The 20,164-nt window shown below is 42.9% G+C and overlaps 1 protein-coding gene across 5 annotated transcripts in view; it reads right to left on the bottom strand.

Annotated features, from left to right (window-relative positions):
- The window catches only part of Efna5 (ephrin A5), a 274,227-nt gene that overhangs the window by 138,911 nt on the left and 115,152 nt on the right, over nucleotides 1-20,164 (bottom strand). Inside the window, exon 1 of one of the 5 annotated variants that reach the window (XM_060368271.1) lies at nucleotides 14,694-20,084. The exons of 3 other annotated variants lie outside the window; for them this stretch is intronic. Coding sequence is in view for 1 of the 2 variants with exons in the window: in XM_060368270.1 (XP_060224253.1) it covers nucleotides 14,558-14,583 (26 nt within the window). In the remaining variant the exon portion in view is untranslated. One more of the 5 variants, XM_060368270.1, reaches the window with a different exon arrangement.

Below are 20,164 nucleotides of genomic sequence, written 5' to 3'. Positions count from 1 at the left end.
GGGCAGGGTCTTCTGTAGGAAATGCACGAACAGGAGACCGTAACAGCCTGGGCTTGTCCAGGTGTGCGCACACCAGGCTGGATTGCTGTAGTATGTTAGAAAAGCGAAAGCTACAGCACTCCCTTCCTGGAATGTACATACATAACTTTATATTCAGACTTGAATGATCACAGAATCTCTGATTAAACAGTTTCCCATGTGAAAAGTACCCAGAAAAGAATAGAACAGGATTTATTTCTGAAAGTGAAAGTACATTATCTTATTCTAACAACTAAATCAATGGAGTAGCCAGTTAACCAGAGGACACCAGAAAGAGGGCAAATTCCTACATACTGCAGTGCTGTGGTAAAAATGGGAGTCCAAAGAAATTCTTAAATCATAATAACTTGCAGTGTCAGAAAAAGGGCGAAAAAATAATTAGAAGAGTCTACAAGTTATGACAATATGGTTTAAAGGAGAAAGAAACGGCTCCTACTCGAGGCATTATTTGAATATAATCACCACCAGGCACCACACATAGTTATATTTTTTATTCAGAATGAGCAACTGTATTAACCACAAAATGCCAGGTTCTCACCTGGGAAAGTTATGAGTTAACACCTCTGTGGTGGGAAGAATTATCCGTGCCTTTCCCGCTCCTGATTAAGATACAGTTCCTTGTTTTATCTTTAAACTGTCATAAAAGTCAACAAAACACCCAGAACATCTCTTATGTGCTTACAATGCTCTAATGCTTCTATAAAGGTAAAATTCAGAGCTGAATAGGAGTGGGAGAATGAACTGTACTTGGTAACTCAGATGAAGTCTGTCTGTTTCACGGGCCCTCCGGATGACATGCAGTGTCTCAAAGAACTTCTAGCTGACTTTCACTCATTTCCGTTATCGGTTTCAAGATTCACTGTTCTTTTTCCCCGTAGCTAAAATAGTTTTGCTGAGCACAACTACATAAAATTTTTTAAATTAAATGTTAAATTTCTCAGTGATGCTCATCGTGGTAAAAGTATTACAAATAAAATTTAAGTATTTTAGTTATATCATTTGTACGTACACACAGGGCGTTGTATTGGGTAGATTGACAGACAGCATCTTCTAGGCTTTTCAAACTGAGGACCATGAATTTATTGAAGAAAAAAAAAAGTATGTGTATGTTGTCTATGCATTTGGTTGGCTATTTGTAAAACTAATTTCTTAAAAGGGTCCACTGTTTTTTAAAAATGGCATTTAGGAAATACTAAGGATGCAAATTTCATACATTCTGTTTTATGACTGCTCAGGTATAGTGGGCACTCAAGTGTGTGACACAGAGGAATTGCTTGAATCCAGGAATTTCACACTCGCCTGGGCAACATAGTGAGACCCTGTCTTAAAAAAAAAAAAAATTAAAAAGAGTAAGATGTTCAGTTAAAGTTATTTCCATTTTTCAACAATAAAAATATATCAGCTATTTATTCTAACATTGCCAAGTCAAATACCTTGAGCAAACTGAACACTAATGTTACAATCCCTCTGCTCACTGATAAGAGAGGTGCTGGGTAATGAGGGACCCAAGATTAAAGGTTTGCAAATGCTCCTCTGACTACACTTCTAACTGCCCTGCACCCCGGGGGGGCTTGTCAGGCCAGGAAAGCCTGTGGTGCCTAGAGTTGTCTAGATTGGTCACTCAAGGACGCTGGCTGCCCAGAAGATTCTTGGGAACAACCAGGGAACTGAATGGGACTTTGACCAGAGGGAGCCAGAAAACGCAAGGAGCCAGGAGGTTAACTGTTTACTTTCCTTCTCTGTGAGCCAGGCAGAGTAAGCCTTAAACAGTGTCTCTGGCACTGCCCCGTGATGCCACTGTTGCTGTACTCCCTGGGATGGCTTCTCTGCTTTCCCCACCTCAATCCGTTGCTCTCTCCACTCTTGCTTCCCTATGATTGGACAGACAGCTACGGTTTCTGCCTAACGAAGAGTCGACACATAAGTTATTGAGTCAGAATCTGCTGCTGAGGGAGCCCATCTCATGACAACATCCTAAACACATATGCAGAGACTCCGCTGTGTGCTACTAAGAACGGAAGAGGAAGGAGAGAAGTCTCTGGCACTGCCTATATGGGGTACTGTCTTCCTTCCTTCCTTCCTTCCTTCCTTCCTTCCTTCCTTCCTTCCTTCCTTCCTTCCAGTTCAAGAGAATGTGTGGTCATGGCAAGTTTTCTGTTTTTACAGCTTTTGTTTTTACCTATGTCTATGTGGTGGCAGTGGGGTGTGCACAAGAGTAGACAGCTGTGGGGGTCAGGGAAGGTGTTGGGTCCTTTAGAGCAAGAGTTATAGACAGCACCTACATGGGTGCTGGGAAGTAAACTCGGGTCTTCTGCAAGAGCAGTATGAACTCTTATGTGCTGAGCCATCTCTCCAGCCCCAGTAACTGCATATTTCTATCTTCAGCAGGGTTAGATTTCACGGTGGACAGCTCAGTCACACTTCGCCTTTGGCAAGCTAGACAGCCAAGATGGGCGATTGGATGGTGAAGTAATAACAATCAGCTCCCAACTGGTTGGTGACCTAGACGCAATAAAGGTTTGCGCTGTGTCACCCGTATGCCAGAGATAGCAGGGCTCTGCCACTGAAGTCACAGGGTGGCTAGGACAGTAAGCAGCTACCGTCATGAAGGTCGCTAATGGTCATACCAGAGCGAACAGAGTTTTCAGCCTGCATGTTACTTCATAAAGCCCCCGTTTAAAAAGAAAAAGCACGGGTCAGTTCCACTCACAGTTGCTGGCCGCAGATGGTAGAGCATAATCCTACCAGATCTCAATTTAAGAATATGCCTGGAAGGTAAGAGAACCAAAGCCTTTGTTTAAAAACTCAAAATGGCGTCTACAAATAGCACGTGAGGTAAACTATGTCTACCACAGAGTATTTAGCTCTTGGGCCCTAATCTACCGACTTCGGTTGACCGAAATAAATAAATACAGAGATAAATAGATAAACCTTATGTTTTAAATACTTGAAACAATGGGAACTTATCCAAAAAGCCAAATCAGTGTGCAAACTTTAAGAAGGATATCAAGACAGAGTGAGAAGAGTGATTGAGAAGACCTGGGCTCAAGCCCTGGCCGTGCCACTCGCTAGTGTAATGGCCTCTGATAAGTCATTTAATGTTGCCAAGTCTGATTTGCAGGACAGGTCCAGGGAGAGTGGAGACGATCCATCCCGGCACGTCGGCTTTTGGTAAGGATGAGAAACACCGCAACAGAGGATCCTGTTGATGCTGGGACCAGGCACAGCTGCACCGGGTAAGGGGAACTGGGACCTGCGTGTTCCTCGGGGTGGGAGGAGGCGCCAGAACTCACCCCTTCTCTTTGCCACATTTGCTCACTTCCCCAGCACAGGCGTGCTACTTTATAAGGGGGGATCTCTTAAATTCAACTTGCCAGTGACTCTAAGTTGCAAGATGACAGATTTAGAATTCAACAAAATGTTCCTTATAAAAGCTTTTTCTTCTTTTTTTTTTTTTTTCAAGTTTTCACTCATGATCAAAAAAGTCACCACATAAAAGGCAAAAGGGGGTTGACTCTCTGACTTAACTGGTGTTCCCCTGACTTACTCTGAAAAGATTTTGGTTAACTGCAAGCTCATCATGAGCCAGTGAGATATGACAGTGTCTTCTCACTCCAGGTAGCCCTGGACTCTTAAGTAAAACTCTGGAGTTCATGTCAAAGGACTCATGATTTTATTTTGTATAGCCAGACCACACACTGCTGTGAGCTTAGAATACCACTGCCTAAACCAGTCAGACAAACGAAAGGACAAACAAGGTGGTGGGCTCCTGAAGGAAAAAAACAAAAGAACAAAATACAAAAACCACCAATGGAGATGTTGAAGTGGGAGGGAGACTCTTGCAGAAAACATGAGACCTACTCTCCAGTACCTGAAAGGCTGTCATGCAGAATAAAAGTTGCTCCTCACTGCCCTGGCGAGCAGGAAGAGGAGGCAAGGGTGGGAAGTGCCCTCAACTGCAGTGAGCTCACAGCCCAGCACGCCTCAGCTGCTGACCTGCTGAGGATGTGACAGGGATTCCCCATGGAAAGAAGCCAGGACTCGGTCTCTACGGTGCTTTCTTATCCCACGTACCTATCGGTACCCATCAGCCTTTGGATGCGCCGTACTTGTTCTAAATAGGCATCTTTTCTTTTCCATTTTAATAAAGACATTATAAAAATAATAATGTAATGTGCAGAATTCATTTACGCTGCTTACGCTACAGAAATCTTGATTTACTAGATATCCCTCCAGGTTACAATTTCTGCTGCTGGCTGCAATATAATAAAGATGCTGACAGCTGTGAATTACTTTACTGAGTTCTACAAGTTACCAACTGCAATGGTAAATAGGAGAGAAATGAAAGGTAAAGTAGGTGTCTAGGTCAACAGGGGTGATGACTGCCGCTCTGCATAATTTAAGACCCCCTGAAAATGGTGGCAAGTAGATGTCCCTTGCTAAGGAGGAAGAGAAAGTATATATGGCTCTAAGTTTGAGGACATAGAGGTTAATGGAAAATGGGAAGGGCTCTGTTTTATGGGCCTTACTGAAGATGGATGGCTAAGGAGATGGGCAGGAGGAATTATTTCTTATCTGAAAGAAGCTGAGGTTAAGAGATGAGGCAGTGGCCTGTGAACGGCGCACGGGACAATTATTAGTGCAGAGTTCTGACTAAAGGTGAATGGCCTGCTGGGAGACAGGAGACATCTGATAGGTAAAGGCTTTCTGGCCCTGGGGCCGTGACCTCATTAATAGTTAAACAACAGCACTGAAAATTAATGACCCACACCTGACTGCCCAGGGAAACTGCACTCCTCGTCGTCACAACTGTCCGGAAACCCACACAAGTGCATTCCAGCAGGGAGTCTGGCTGTCAGTGGTTACGGCGATCCCTGTGGAAATCAGCTGGGTCAAACAGGAGATAATGAGGAAGACGACTCCATCCGATCCGCACTCCACAGCAGAGAACAGAAGCAGTGGGAGTTTCTCAGAAGCAAAGCTTGGCCATGTTGAAAGTGTTTAGAGAGAGGACCATGAACGGACCTGACAGACGTATGTGTGGGACATGAATGGCCCTGAGCGAAGGAAGGTGGGGCCCAAGTGACCTCCACCCCAGCTGCCATATGGCTACCAGACAATGGCCATTCATCAACCCTCCTGATTACCAAATTTGCTGGCTCAAAATGGCCAGGTGGAAGGGAGGGCATTTTTCCAAAGAGCAATTAAAACCAAGTCATGACTGTATACCTCAAGACTTTCCTCTTCCACACACACAGGGCTACCTAATGTATCTACATTGTCACGAAGACCTAAAACACAAAAGACGCTCACACACCACCACCCCCAACTGCTGCCCGTCTCCCCAGTCTCCAGGTTGTCTTTCTGCTTTGGGCACAGAATTTTGAAAATAGAGTACAATAAATTCCATGCGTGACAGCTTACTGCAGCTAAAGACGGGGCTCCTGAGATACACCTTTTTATTTATTGGGGTTGGGGAGGGAGGAGGTAATGTTTCCTGTATCGGATGCCTATACTTTGCAGACCTTTGGGGACTCATCTCTGCTGAATTCTTTAACAGCTGAGATGACAGGGATGTCCATTACCCAAATGGACAGCACTCTGTATTGATCAGGGCTTCACTTAGCAATCTCATTTGTCATCCTATTGTCTCTCATCTTTACTGCTCCCGATATGAAGGCGGGGGGTGGGGGTGGGTGCATCTTTTTTCGGGTGTTGGATGGTTAATCTCCATTCCAGGGACCACTGGGCAATTAAAGCATGCAACAAGCAGAACACTCCAGTGCTCACCTACACGGAAGGCCGAACTGGGCTTCAATCTGTCTCCCCCATACAGGCCACAGGAAGAGCTAATCCACTCCTGAAAAAGCCCAGAAGAGTAACTATAATACTCTTCAACCCCTAACAAGTGCTTTGCTTCCATTTCTGCTTTCAGAAACTTGTTCTAGATGATAAAAAGGGGGGGGGGACTATTATAGGGAGAAAGCTCAAAGCCCAACAAAACAAAGGGTGGTCTACACAATCTTGCCAGTTAATCATTTGGGGGAAAGTCTTGCTCTGCATCTAATTAGATCCGTGCAGTTAAACATCCATCTAGAACTCTCCTATAAAAGGTATATTTTATGTAGTTCTCATATAGGGATTAAATTGGGCATGTGGAAAGCAATGTTGATTCATTTAATGGACTTCCCCCAAAACATACATCGGTGTTCGTGCCATGGAGCTAGACGGCTTCTTCATCCTTTCACCAAAATGCAGTAACAGAAATAATTAAACATCTCTCAGACCCGAACTGCATAGTCATTAGGCAACGGTCAATGACTGGAAGCGCCTCTAGAGCCTGAACCGCACTTTACCTTGGCTCTCCTAGCTGTTTCTATTCAGAAAGCTCTCCATATCTGGATTTCCCCTGGGAGCTATTTTATGACGCTATAAAGACCGCCGGCCAGAGGCGGGAGCTCCCCAGCACCTGAACTACACACAGAACTATCAAATAACATTTAATTGCTGGATGACACGGTGTGTCTGGGCTTGAATTCCAATCTCCAAATATTATCCATGCAACTGTCTGCAGAGATAAGGCTGTTATGATAAATAACAGCAGATAAAACCAATTAAACCTGGGAGCAGCAAACACTTCAAGATCTTGACTTCCACAGTAAACAGAGTTTGAGGATGTATAAACTATAAGAGGTCTGATATTATCTCCCTTGTGTAAGGAACATTACTGGAGGCCTCATTCCTTCTGTGTGTACGGGTGAGTGTTTCCATGTAAACACATGAGCTAAGAGAGAGCAACACATACAAACTGCAAAAGCTATTAATTACTCTTTTATCTAGTGCCGGAGAGCAAACAATGATAAGGAATGTAAATTTAAATACTAGTTGTGGCATTCGTGATAGACTTAAACACACCATCATGAAAACACTCAGCACTTTTTTTTTCTCCATTAAGGAGGTGCTTTTTTTTTTCTTTTCTCCGCTGACAAGATTCTACTAGTGTCTCCAGCAGTTTGCATACATATTATGTCTTCTCTGTGATACGTTTGCAGAGCCAAAGCCAAAACACCAGGCAGAAGTGGCAAACCTTAACCCCAAGTTCCTTCTGGTAGGCCACAGATAAGGAGAGCAGCCCTCGATTGGGGCGGAATGAACAGTGTGTGTGCGCTCCCTCGAAAGCTTATCGAAACCTGACAACTACACAGGACACTGGGAAACTTATCAACCAAATGGTGATGCAAAGGAAAAGAGACTGGACAGAAAGGGAAACGGTATGGCTTCAAAGGGAGTTTGATTTTATAAAGCATGAGTTTCTTTCATGAAAAATAAATAAATAAAGGCATAATGGAAGTTTGTCACTCAGGAAAATATTCCATTTTCTTTTTAAAAGTGACTTTCTATGCATTTTTGTGGCAAAGGAAGGAGGGAAAAAAAGATGATCTTCCTCCCTGCATTTATTCCTCTCTGAGGAATGGGGGTGGGGAGTATTAGGAGCTATTTAGCTATCTCTCACACCTGGGGTATAAATAGAGGATAATAGCCCCTATTGTCCAAAGGAGGTGGGTAACAGCAGAATGGCATTCAGCAGGGGTGGGTGGTAGGTAGGTGGATAAAGACTGCAGACTTAAGAGAGGAAAAATAAATGTCACAGATACCAGGTGAACAATGACTAGTTGTAGATTCAGGATAAAGAAAGCTGGGTGCTTAATGACCCCCCAGCTAACAAACAACACAGTGTATAGTTTAAAAAGAAAGTAATTTACCAGTAATATCAGATGATAAATAATACCGAAGAACTTCAAAGGATTCTTCCTACAATGGAGGGACCCAGTGGCCCCTAAGACTGAAATGATCCAAAAGAGAAGCACAGGAGGCAAGAATAAAACAAATCATCTCAAAGGCTAGAAAATAAAACTGACAGAATTAATAAGATCATGGAAAATTTTGAAAAGAAAAAATATATTAATGGTATGAAAAATAAACGCTTTGTAGAAAACAAAAACTAAGCATTGTTAAATTTAGGACAGAATACAGAGTCCCCTCATAGTAGCAGAAAGGATTTTATTAGCTGTAAGGAAAAAAATTATAGATTTGGAAAAGTGATATTGAAGAGATTTAATACTTCACTGACTTAGTGACAGTCGTGTCCTGTGGTCCTTAGAGCCCAAATTACTAGCAATTAACTTTGGTTATGAAGATCAGTGCCACCATTACTCTCAATTAATGTCGATGAAAGAGTCAATGTATGTGAGGGTTTTATAAATACACAGAATTCCTCACCGAAACTGTGTTCTCCGCTTGTCTCTCTAGGAAGTGCCTATTTCATCCTCTTCCTCTTCTGAGGCACGTAGTCCTTTCTTTTCTGAACCCATGGCAGTTTCTCCAATAGCCAAACCTCAACTGGAGAAACTTTTGATGCTTTTGAATTTGCACCTGAACTACATGGGGATACTTGAAAACTTTAATAAAACTCGAGTTTTATCACTCCACAGCTAGCTGGTCAATGCTCCCACACTATAACTTCTCAGCAATCTCACTGCCAGAAGAGAATAAGTACAGTAAGACATTAACACACGGAAATCTTCAAATAATCTGCTCATCTCACTGACAGCAATAAAGAGAAATCCTAATGTAACTGTGCTCAAAACTAGGCATCTGAATTATTTTTTTTTGGCACCCTATTTGATTCTACTAGATAAAGAGTAGAAAAATATTGACATTAAGAATCATAATTTCTTTCAAATCCTTTCCTTCATTTCCTACCACAAGCCACTCAATTTTATCTTTGTGCTGTTTGTGGTCATGTAAACTATTCTTAAAATTATTCAATATTTTTTATTGTGCAAATTCCATGCTTAACGTGCCTAACATACTGGTTAGGTATTATTTCTAGTTGATCCTTAAGTCTCCATCCTTAAAAAGAAAATAAATATAACATGTAACATATTCCTAAGTCAGAGAGTATTACTGAGTGTGCGAGCTCATGCTTTTAAAACCCTCAGGACTTTGCAGGCTAGAGCGCATGCACACAAATGAGTGTGAGGGCCTGCCATGTAAGAGCATATCTCAAAAAGAAGAAACAAAACAACAATGACAAACAAACAAAAGGGACTGGGTGTGGAACAGCACATCAGTCACCTCAACCCTGGAAAGGCAAGAGGCAGGTGCCATCTATGTGAGTTCCAGGCCGGCCTGGTCTAAATAGTGAAACCTGTGCAGTGTGTGTGTGTGGGTGTGTTTGTGAGTGAGTGAGTGAATATAAACAGAAGCTCAGAGATTTTTCAATCAGTCTACCAATATGCCACTTAAAGAATTATCTTTCATGCTAGAGGGAATAGTTCGATAGCATTCATAATGTCCTGGGTTTGATCCCCAATTCTGCTCAGAACAACAGATGCATGTATGCATGCACATCTAAGGTAATATAGGTTTATTTTTAACATCAACTAAAGGTAAAAGGTGCAATTCGCCATTTGGAAAAAAAAAAAATACTACAGATATCCCCTAAGGAAACTTGTACTGAATAGAAGTAGAAGAAAGGGAGGGATTTTAATGGCTGGGGTAGAACTCTGGGCTTTCCGCATTAGACAGTGCTTTGTCATTGAATTATAGCCCTGTCTCAGGAACATACTGTTTGCTTTGAGATAGTGTCTCACACAGCCCATATTAACCTCAACTTTGCTATGTACTCAAGGCCTGACCTTCTTGTCTCTACCTATTAAGAGCCATGATTACAGGCATGTACCCAGCTAGGAACACACACACACACACACACACACACACACACACACACTTAAAAGCTCATCACCAAGTAATGACAATAATTTATTCTATTGGTACTTTGGTTTGTGGTTTATCCACAATTTAATTAATCTTCATAATAACTATGAAAAATGAGAGTATACTCAGTTATGTTTCTTGTTTGGCTTGATTTTCGTTTTTGTCAAGTTGACACAACCTGGAGTTATCTGGAAATAGGAGCTTCAACTGAGACAATGCCTCTATTGCCTCAATTGCCTGTTTTCAAATCTGTAGGGCATTTTCTTTTAATGATTAACGTAGGAGAGCCTATGCCCCTGTGAGTGGTGACAACCTTGGGTCCATGACATTACAAAAAAAAAAAAAACAAAAAACAAAACAAAACAACAACAACAACAACAACAACAAAAACAGGATAGCAAGCCATGAGGACAAAGAGTAACAGCGTTCCTCCATGGCGGCTTCTGCTTCAGTTCAGCCTTGGCTTCCCTCCATGAATTGTGACCGGGACATGTAAACCAATTAAGCCCTTTCCTCCCCAAGTTGCTTTTGGACATGGTGTTTCATCACAGCAATAGAAAACCCAATTAAGACAATGAACATTTCACTGATGACAAAACTAAGGTTAACGGAGATAGTGAATTGCTCAACACAGGAATTATTAGGTAACAGCCATACGAAGCAAAGTTCTGAATGCTCTCCCCTAAATCCAGGAACAAACATCACACTAATTACTTGCAGTATGCCAAAGGATTAAACTATGGTCCTGAGACCTCAAAGGAGGTTGAGAGATAGTTATGGAAGGAAGCCAGATTTACACAAATAATTAGCATATAATACACTCCAGTATTTGCAAATAATATGTGATGGGCATAGGAGAGTTCCGTATCTTCAGAACTGCAGACAAAGGCCTGATAGAGGGGAGAGAAGTAGGGGAGGCTTATGATAGGGTAGACCTGTGGCTGTGTCTTGAAAGCTGGGCAGAGCTAGAGAAGAGGGAGAGAGGCTCCAAAAACTCTGTAGATAAGGAGTCTCATTCCAGTCAATTTGTAGTTTGCATTAAAAATAACCCACAAAGGGTGTGTCTCTAATTCTCACTTAGTGCACAATTTGAAGCCAAGAAAAGCTTACCAGTTACCACTATGCCAACCTCACTCACACAGGGGATCACCTCGATCTTTTTCTCAGCCTTATCCATTAAAATTTGTCTTCTTGGAGAAAAAGTAATTAATCAATTATTTCTGAGACTCTCCTATAAGCAAGGCAGGATGGTCCCTGCTCCGCCAAGTAAAAAAAAACTATGTATAGTCTCTCAGACAACAACCTCAGTGAGCACAGACCCACAAATGTGACGCTCAAATTAAATATTACATAACTGAGGAACATAAGGATGTCTGAGCAGCATGTGCAGAGAATATCCAAAGAGAAGTAGGATTTAGATGAGCAGGAAGTTGGGAGGGTTGTCCTTGCCAGTTCATGGCATAAGCACAGCTGATGTGGGCAAAATGAGTAAAATGGACATAGCAAACTGAGCTGACAGGTCATGTAGTGTCCACATTAGAGACCACAGAAGACTCTGGAGATAAAATCTTCAGCTGAGAGTGTAGGGCAGGAGTATAAGCATCAAGGCGTTATGGTTACTTTATGCTATTTTCATAGTTTCATATTCTACCCATAAAATCCAGACTCCCTCGTAATGACATCATAGGAACAGCTGGGTCTTAGGTACAGGGGACAAGAGGAATGTGCACCATTCTATGAGGTGGATGGTTCCCTCAAGACACTCAGCTTCTTTCCTTTGTTGAGGCCGCCTTGCTTTTATATGGTTCCTGTTCTTCCAGCGTGTACAACTGACAACTGCACAGACTCACCGTCTGCAAAGCGCAGCACACAGAACATACAGCACTACAGTAATGAAAGAGTAGATTTTAGATCTCACTCATTCCCCCAAGACACTTCATGAGACAGGCTCCCGAGACACCTCCCCATAGAAGAAACCTGCTGTGTGATGAGGACAACCTGAATTTGAGCCCTGGATTTCATGGAACTGACACCTAAAAGTTGTCCACTGCTCCTCGTATGTGTAGCTGCATACATGAGCAAGCTTGTACACATATGAACACACCACACACACACACACACACACATAATTAAAGAAAATTCTGACAACCACACCACTTTGGCTTTGAGACCTCCTGGGAGACTCTGGTTTCTCTGAATGCAGTCTTGATCACAGTCTCGGAAAGAGAGCCACGCCATATATGCCTAGACTGTTTATGGCCACATACTAATCGGGTTCATGAGGCTAAGAAGAGAGAGAGACACACAATGGGTGAAGTGGATGGGACAGGAAAGGCTTCTCCTAACTCACCACACACAAGCGCTCTCCTTCTCCTTTGAACACAAAGAGAGCAACAGAAAATGTTAGCTGTCTTTTGTATGTTCTGTATCATGTCCATGGAGGCTGATAATGTTCTCAGTCTGTGACCAATGACTACCAGCATGGAGACCATGCACGACATGAAGTGGAATGTGAGGGTAGAGTGTGCATCACGTAGCTCGGGACTCCAACCAGCCATCTTGTCTTTACTCGTGAGAAGAAAGAGGGAGGGAGAGGACTCCTAAAGGAAGAAGCACCATGTGGCGGACCCAGAGGGCAGGACGGGCTGCGGAAAACAACCTCACCTCACGGAAGGGCTTTTCCCATCAGGCTCTACACAGGAACCGAGATGAATAGTCACCAGCTTTTCCTTAGCTGTGGATTCTCTGCTCTGGCTGATTCTGAGAGAGCGAGGGCATGCTAACTCTGCAGAGCGATGACCTGACAAGGTCTACCCTGGAGCAGAGGCGGGAGGCAGATAGAAGGCAGACAGAGAAGAGACACAGTGCTTATGACTCTGAAGTTTCAGGACCTTATGTAAGTAAGCCCATAAGTAACTGCGTGGCCAAAAGAGAAGCAGCACAAAATAGCTATCCAAAAGTGTAGTCTAAAGCAAGACTAAGGGTGTACGACAAAGCTTGTTTATGTAAGTTTGCTAAGACTGAAAAGAGGATCATATAAAAAGAATGCTATTTATTCTTTCACACATTTAAAAAGGGGGAAATCTCACAGAAAGGAAGATGATATCGTTGAAATAATTGATTATTCATTAAAACTTTGCAGTGATTCCATGATAACAGTATTACAAAGAATACAAACAAACTGAAGAAATACGCACAGGAAAATATCCACTTATCAGTGAGGTATCAAAAGCCAGTCATTGGTTGCTGCGAATTATTAATGCTAGAAAGAAAAAAACAAAAACAAAATCCTCAGTATTCTAAAATGTTCAGCAGTGAAAATCTGTAAGAACTTTACCAAATTTTAATACACATTAAAAATATTCATGTAGCCCAGGATGGCTTCAAAGTAACAATGTAGCTGAGATAATCTTGAACTTCTGGTCTTCCTGCCTACCACCCAGTGCTACGATTACAGGCACACACAACCAATGAACCTGGTTTATATTTTTAAACTATCAACGTTAAAAGAATTTCAATGATGTATAAAAATAACTATAATAGGTGAGAAAATCATTGTAGATGTTGTAGAATTACAGCTTGTAGAAAGACTGTGCAATAAATCCAAGCTCTTCTACATACATGAAAAAAATACTAAAAGTTGAGGTAAGAAAGTGTTAATAGCAGTCACTGATGAGTCCTTTACTTGAGCACATTAGACTGCCACAAACAGGGCTGAAGAGAGGGTTCAGCCCTTAAAGGCAAGGCTTACAACCAAAAATAGAATGCTCCAAATAGGTTACAAGTGATAAATTTTAAGATCAGAAATTGTAGTAGACATTTATAACTCTAAAAATGGTAATTAAATAACAATGCCACCACAATATTTATAAGTAATACAAAACAAGTTAGTTACAGTTACTACCAGTTCCTATTTCCTGACACTGGAACGCTGACATGAGTCTCCTGGCCAGAGGGTATCGGGCTTTTTTGTGTGCCAGGCAAGTTTGTGCTTGTGCACACACAAATCCCAGGATAAGACAGACACACCTCAATCTCAGGGCCAGCCAATGGCGAGAAGAAGGTAGATCCCAAAGACACTGTATGTACTTGATTAGAGGATGGGAAAAGACAAGAGTTATACTTCACTGGCTGGGCAGTGGTGACGCACGCCTTTAATCCCGGGCACTTTGGAGGAGAGGTAGGAGGGATTCGAAGATAGCCTGATCTACAGAGTGAGTTCTAGAGTAGCCACAGCTACCCAGAGAAACCCAGTCTCAAAACAAAACAAAACACAAAAACAAACAAACAAGCAAGCAGAGAAACCAACCCTCCTCCCCCCAAAGAAAAAGAACTTCACTGAACTTCATGTGGGACTTTTCATGGAAAAGCTGTGGGAATGGGCTAGCCACTATGCTAGTTAGTTTCTTTGCTAAACAAAAATAGACAGATTCCAAAATTATTGTATATTTAAGGTATTTGATAGAGAGTAAATATCCCCTTAAAGGCTACAAGTTACTGAACAAACTGCATAGAAAAAGCTAACATGGAAATTATTCAAGAAAAGTTCACTTCAATGGGAATAATGACACCTTGTTAGGATCTAATGATCCACAACTTTGTTATTTTCAATAGATCCAGAGTTAACATGGGCCCCAGGTTAAGGGGAAACACACATGTTCTAGCATGTTTTCCTATGTCTTGTCTATTTTATGAAATGCTTAGTACCATGAGGCTGTTAAAGTAATAATGTCTGTACCGAAGAGAAACTCCCAAGGAGAACATAAAGTCCACTCTGAGAAGAGCTCTATTTGCTCTGGTCCTGTGGGCACAGTGAGGATTCCCGGCGGAAAGGAGAACAGCTGGTGTCAAATTAGTAAAAGACAGAGAGCGACCTCAGAAGTCCAGGCACAGCAAGGAGGGACTGTGGCTTCTGCAGACAGTGCGCCTGAAGTCCGCGCTGGGCTTGCGAGATCCACAGTGCAGCATCTGGACAGCAGGAACAGGGAGAGCAGGGGAAAGGGCCAGGCCTTCTCACAGGCCAGTGCGACTCATGTGTGTCCTGGGGGTGGAGAAACTCTTCACCTGCTTATCAGCCATCCTGACGCAGTTCTCCTGGAATTTTAGAACACCAGGTACCAAGAAACCCTGGCCACTTTCACAACGCCTGGCTAGGAAAGTGCATCTAATCTTGGCTGTAGTATCAGTGAGATTGTGAGAAGCACTTTTAATCAACACAGAGGAGGTCAAAAGGCCGGTCTCCCCCAGCCACCAGCACACAGGCATGCTTGCCCAGGGCTAAGACAGCTGGAGGAATGTGGACAGCCACAAGCTAAACTGAAAAGAGCAGCCCTGTTCCCCACTTAGGACGCACATCTCAGCTGCACAGCCCACTGCCCAGGAGGGGAAGGGCCCAGTGTGGAAACAACCTGGGCCTCAGGTGCGGAGGCCTGATCTAACGCTGATCTAACGCACAGGATGTACATTCCCAGACAGCCTCCCCTCTGGTGGGGGCCAAACTCTGCCAGGAATCAAAGAAGAAAGTAGAAAGGAAGAGAAGTTGAGGACTCTAGGCTTAAAAAAAAAAAAAAGATTTTTCAAAGCAACTCCTTCAAAGGCCTTTTTATATTTATTTTAAGGAGACATTTGAATTTAAGTGACACTGTCAATCATTTCTTTTTTCAAAAATGACAATGCTGCTCTACCCCTACCTTTTTCTCATGGCATGATGGAAATGAAGGGGAAGTTATTTTCTTCACTCACGGGGGGAAAATCATCGAAAGAACACTCTGGAAAGGGCAAGCAGTTTAAATGCTTTATTTTCTCTGTTCTTTTTAATTTGGCTGTATTTCTATTTACTTAATTTTGTCATAAATGTACTCTGATTAAATAAACTTTAAATGGAGAACATACAATTTTCTGAAATCATCAGCTGGAAAGGAAACCCAAGAGTAGCATAAAGAGTAACAAAGAGAGGAATGTGCCAAACTATAACCGCCCCCCCTTCAGACTCCATTAAGCCAAAATGTAAATTATAATTCTACCTGTGATATCCTAAATATCAATCTTGGTGACACTATCCTGTATCTATTTTAATATTTAATGTTTTAAAATGGGACTAAGAATACCTAATATGAGCATCCCACACATCTTACAGATTCTGAAAATTCTGAAATGGAAGATCCAAGAATTCAGAGCTGCAGCCCCATCCTTTTCCTCAAATCCAAGGCTGTGAGCTGGAGACTCATCCAAGAGGCTTCTGGGCAGTAAAGGTATACAAGAAAGAGGTTTGTCAGGTGACCCTTGGAGAGAAGCCCATTATATCAGTCGGGGTCCTGATATTGGGGTAATCTAAACCTTGTTACTGAGAGAATAACCCATGGTGGGAGGGAGGTTTTGAATAGATGCCTCTTACCAAAGCAATTAAGATCATTTAGGAAGCAGAGAAAATGGGCAATAAGGATCTCCCTCCCAGAGAGCACTTGCTGGCACTCAATCAGTTCTGAGACAGACAGCCTCCAATATGTGAGGTGTGGCATTTGTTACTTAGGGCACTCTGCATAAAGGCTGGGGCTCGGCCCCAGGGAACTTTCAATCTCTTGTAGGGGCATGCTCAAAACACCCAGTGCCTTCACCTTGCGTACATGGTGTCCCCGATAACCAGGCAGAACAAGGACTCAGGACTGGTGACCTCGTGGTACCAAACCCAGTGTTACTCGTGGATGAGAAGCAAGACTAGTGAAGAGCTGCTCTGTCCAGGAATTTAAAAAATATTCATATTACTCAATACCACTACTTAAAAAAAGCCAACATCGAAGCTTTGTGAGCCCTAAAAATTATCTTCATTCAGTGAGCAATACGAGGAGACAGAAGCAGAGCAGGCTGGTCTAGAAAAGCTCCTTGTCCAAAACGATCTTGAACTCGCCCAGCTGCAGCCCTTGCCATGTCACATGTAATTGTTTATTTACAGGCCACCCTGAGTCCTTGAGGGCAGCACATGTAACAACTTAATTTTTTTTCTTTTGTCTCTCATACTCAGGATTGAACCTAGAGACTGGCACATGCTACCAGTACAAGTATTCTTTTACTGATATATATCTTTCTTTCTTTTTTAATTTTGCAACAGAGTCTTACAAAGTTCCCCCCAACTTGCTTTCGATTCACTCTGTAGTCCCAGCAGGCCTTGACCTTGAGATCTTCCTGCTTCAGCCTCTGGAGGGCTGGGATTACAGGTCTATGCTATTAGATCTCCTATGTCAAGGCCCTGTCTTATTTAAATGTTACCCTAAACTTGTAGCATGAGGCATTTGAATGGCCACATAAGCTCAGTCTAAACACAAACAGAAGAACATTCTCCGACACGTCAAAAGGCACAGAAGATGAACTTGTCTCCCACTGTTCATTTCATAAAACATCTACTCAATTCGTGTAGTCACCACTGGTCACATCTCCATAACACTGTACTGTCCCTGGAGTCATGTGACTTGTTTAAAAGCCACCGATGAGAAACAGAACTGACTGTGTCTAATAGGTGACTGACAGTCAAACGTGTGGTCTGAAACGCGCCTGCGCCTACTCCGCTGACTGAGGAAATTAAAGCCACACACTGAGCCTTCACCGTAAGGCACAATCAAGGACTGAGCACAGAGCCCTGTGCTGGTTCAGGACTACCAGCTCTGACCAGAGCTGGAGCACACATTTCCAAAGAACAGGCATGGTACTTCTGACGACATACATATTAGGTATACTGAGCATGAGATTGTCTTTCCTACCAGTTTGATTAAAAAGGAATCACCTCGAGGAAAACAGTCATGGGAGGACTGCAGAAGCAAGACGACGGGGGCTATGGGAACATGGAGGGTGGGGCAGACACCCAGACCTGTTTCCGCACTGGCTTCCATCCATTCCCTAAGGCAATCTGTTTCTTTCTCCTGGTGCCCTCGGGAAACGGTGTGGCACCTAGATGGTTAATTACTGCAGGCCAGGGTCAGAAATCTGTGGTGGGAAAGGCACGCGGAAGGTCCTCGGTAGCGTGAGTTTAGCTCCTCAATCTCCTGGCATCAGACAGTAATTTTCAACGGGACACAAGTGCAAAGGAGTTTTGCTGAAAAGGAGGGCTTTGATAGCTCTGCAATCAACTCGGCTTCAACAGGCCTTTTGCACAGACTGAAAGCAAGTCAAACTCAGAAAGCCATTAGTTTCCCCTGCGAAACACTGTCTCTCGCCTTCTAATGCCCTGGTGGGAATTATTTCCATGAACCAAGAGAAAATTCTGTCTGGAGCAGTTTGACAACAGAGAAAATGGCACTCCTGAAATCCTGACATTAGTGTTTTGTTTCTAATTGAAATCCAACATCAAATAAACTTGCAATCAGAAGAGAGAGTGTGTGTGGACCTTTGGAGAGGAAAGAAAAAAAAAATGTGGTTTTAGTAGATTTCACTACCCAGAGAGACTGGGCTGTTTTCCATTTCCATTTAGCTGGACCAAGAGTGGTCACTTTTTTTTTTTTCTAATACAGAAGTGAAAGGTAGAAAAAGCAGCTTCCCCTTTTCTGCAGTAGAGAAAAAAGCTAGTGGTCGACAGCCTCGGAAGATAATACAATTTGTGGGGGCCACGCTCCTAGCACTGCTCGGCTGCTTCGCTCATCCTCTCGGATCAATCTGGTCGTCTTTAGCACATGTGCTTGGGCACTGACAAATGATGTATTCCATTTCTGAATCCATAAGCAGGAAGAAGCTGACTGATAAACAGCTCTGAGCGGAAACGTATGAACCTTTCATAAGCAAGACAGATCACTCATTCTCACTGAAGGCTTCCAACAGGAACGCTAATTTTGTATTTATTTGCACAGCATATGGACTGTGTCCGAAGCAGTGCATTAAAGAAGATCTCAAGCAGCCAATCGCTCTGATTACATTTAGTCACCCTTGTATTACCAGGGCTCAGTGGTAAGCAATGAAACAGGAAGCAGGTGAGGGCGGAAATACCTCATCAAATGGTTCTCAGGTTGGAGGTTTTTCTGAAGCTTGTCTTTCTCCTCATGCTCTGAAGCAGGAATCTTTTAAAAATGAAATACTGTGACTGTGGCCATGCATCTTAAATCTACCATATGCCTTTCCTGTCAACCAGCAGTTATTTTTATTAATAACTCCAAGAACATATTGTAGAATTCTTTTTGTTTTGAGATCCGGTCATGTGATTCCTTCCATAGCAGGGAACACTGGGTAAATTGTAATGTTCTAACATGCCAATGAATGGTCCCTTGTAGGGCCAAGTTAGTGATGAATTGGTATTTGCTAAGGCCTAAGCAAGCACAGGGCACTACATATATTCCATCTTCTGTGTGCTCCGCAGTGATGGATGGAAGTGAGGAGCAGGACTCACAGAGTCACAAGCTGACAAGCAGGCAGCAGCGAGCAGGTTGTTTTAATCAAGCCACAGAAGTAGCTTTTTGTGTTACTTAACCGTAGTTCACTGTATCAAAGGCTGGGCTGAGCAGACACACTGTGTCCGGGGCCAGGCTGAGCACTAGACTGCGGTAGAAAACTTGGGGGCTACAACTCCCTCCCGGCACTGGAGGAAGCTCTTTTTAGCAAGCCATTTTCTCACGGATGGCAGACCTGGCGCACAAAGTTCACATCCGGAGAGAGCCAGCCCCCTACAGGAAGGTGCAGCAGGCTTGTGGCTCTCCTTCTGCACCAATCCCTACAACACGAGCGTGGTGAGGTCATGCAGGACCCTCCAAGCCTTCTAGCATCAACGCTGTCCTGGATAGTGGTTTTCCGTGTAAGCCTGAAGTGTTACAGGAACATACCCACATGGTTCAAAGACAAGCCTACCTCACCAAACTGGTGACGGCTGGACAACCAAAAACCTGATCAGCACGTACCCCCCCAGCAAGGCACTTCTGGTGGCGTCGGCTGCAAAGCATTAAGAAAGGCATTAAGTAGACTGTGCCTCTCTATTAAGTCTCTTGTGACAGGCATTAAAAAGAACATTTTTGCTTTTATGAAGATATGTATTAATTGTGAATGTCTACAAGGACAGACTTTGTAAAACTGTCTAACTATGCTTTTCTTGCCCCAGAAACTTCATGATATTAAAACTTTAGACCTAGGTATCCCAGTTCTCATTAAAAAAAAAAAAGAGGGAGAGAGAGAGCAAGAGGGAGGAGGATGATTAGGTTCAAGGACAGCCTGCTCTCTCTAGAGAGCTCCAGGCTAGCCAGGTTTCATAGAAGACACTACCTTAAAACACACACACACATGCACACATGGGTGTGTGTACATATATATGTACATATATATGAATATACATATGACCCAAAATAGAAAAAAACAATCGAAAAGCTTTGTTAAAAATAAA

This window comes from Meriones unguiculatus, chromosome 15 (assembly GCF_030254825.1).
Source record: "Meriones unguiculatus strain TT.TT164.6M chromosome 15, Bangor_MerUng_6.1, whole genome shotgun sequence".
NCBI lineage: Eukaryota > Metazoa > Chordata > Mammalia > Rodentia > Muridae > Meriones > Meriones unguiculatus.
This window is presented reverse-complemented; position numbering and strand designations above follow the sequence as displayed.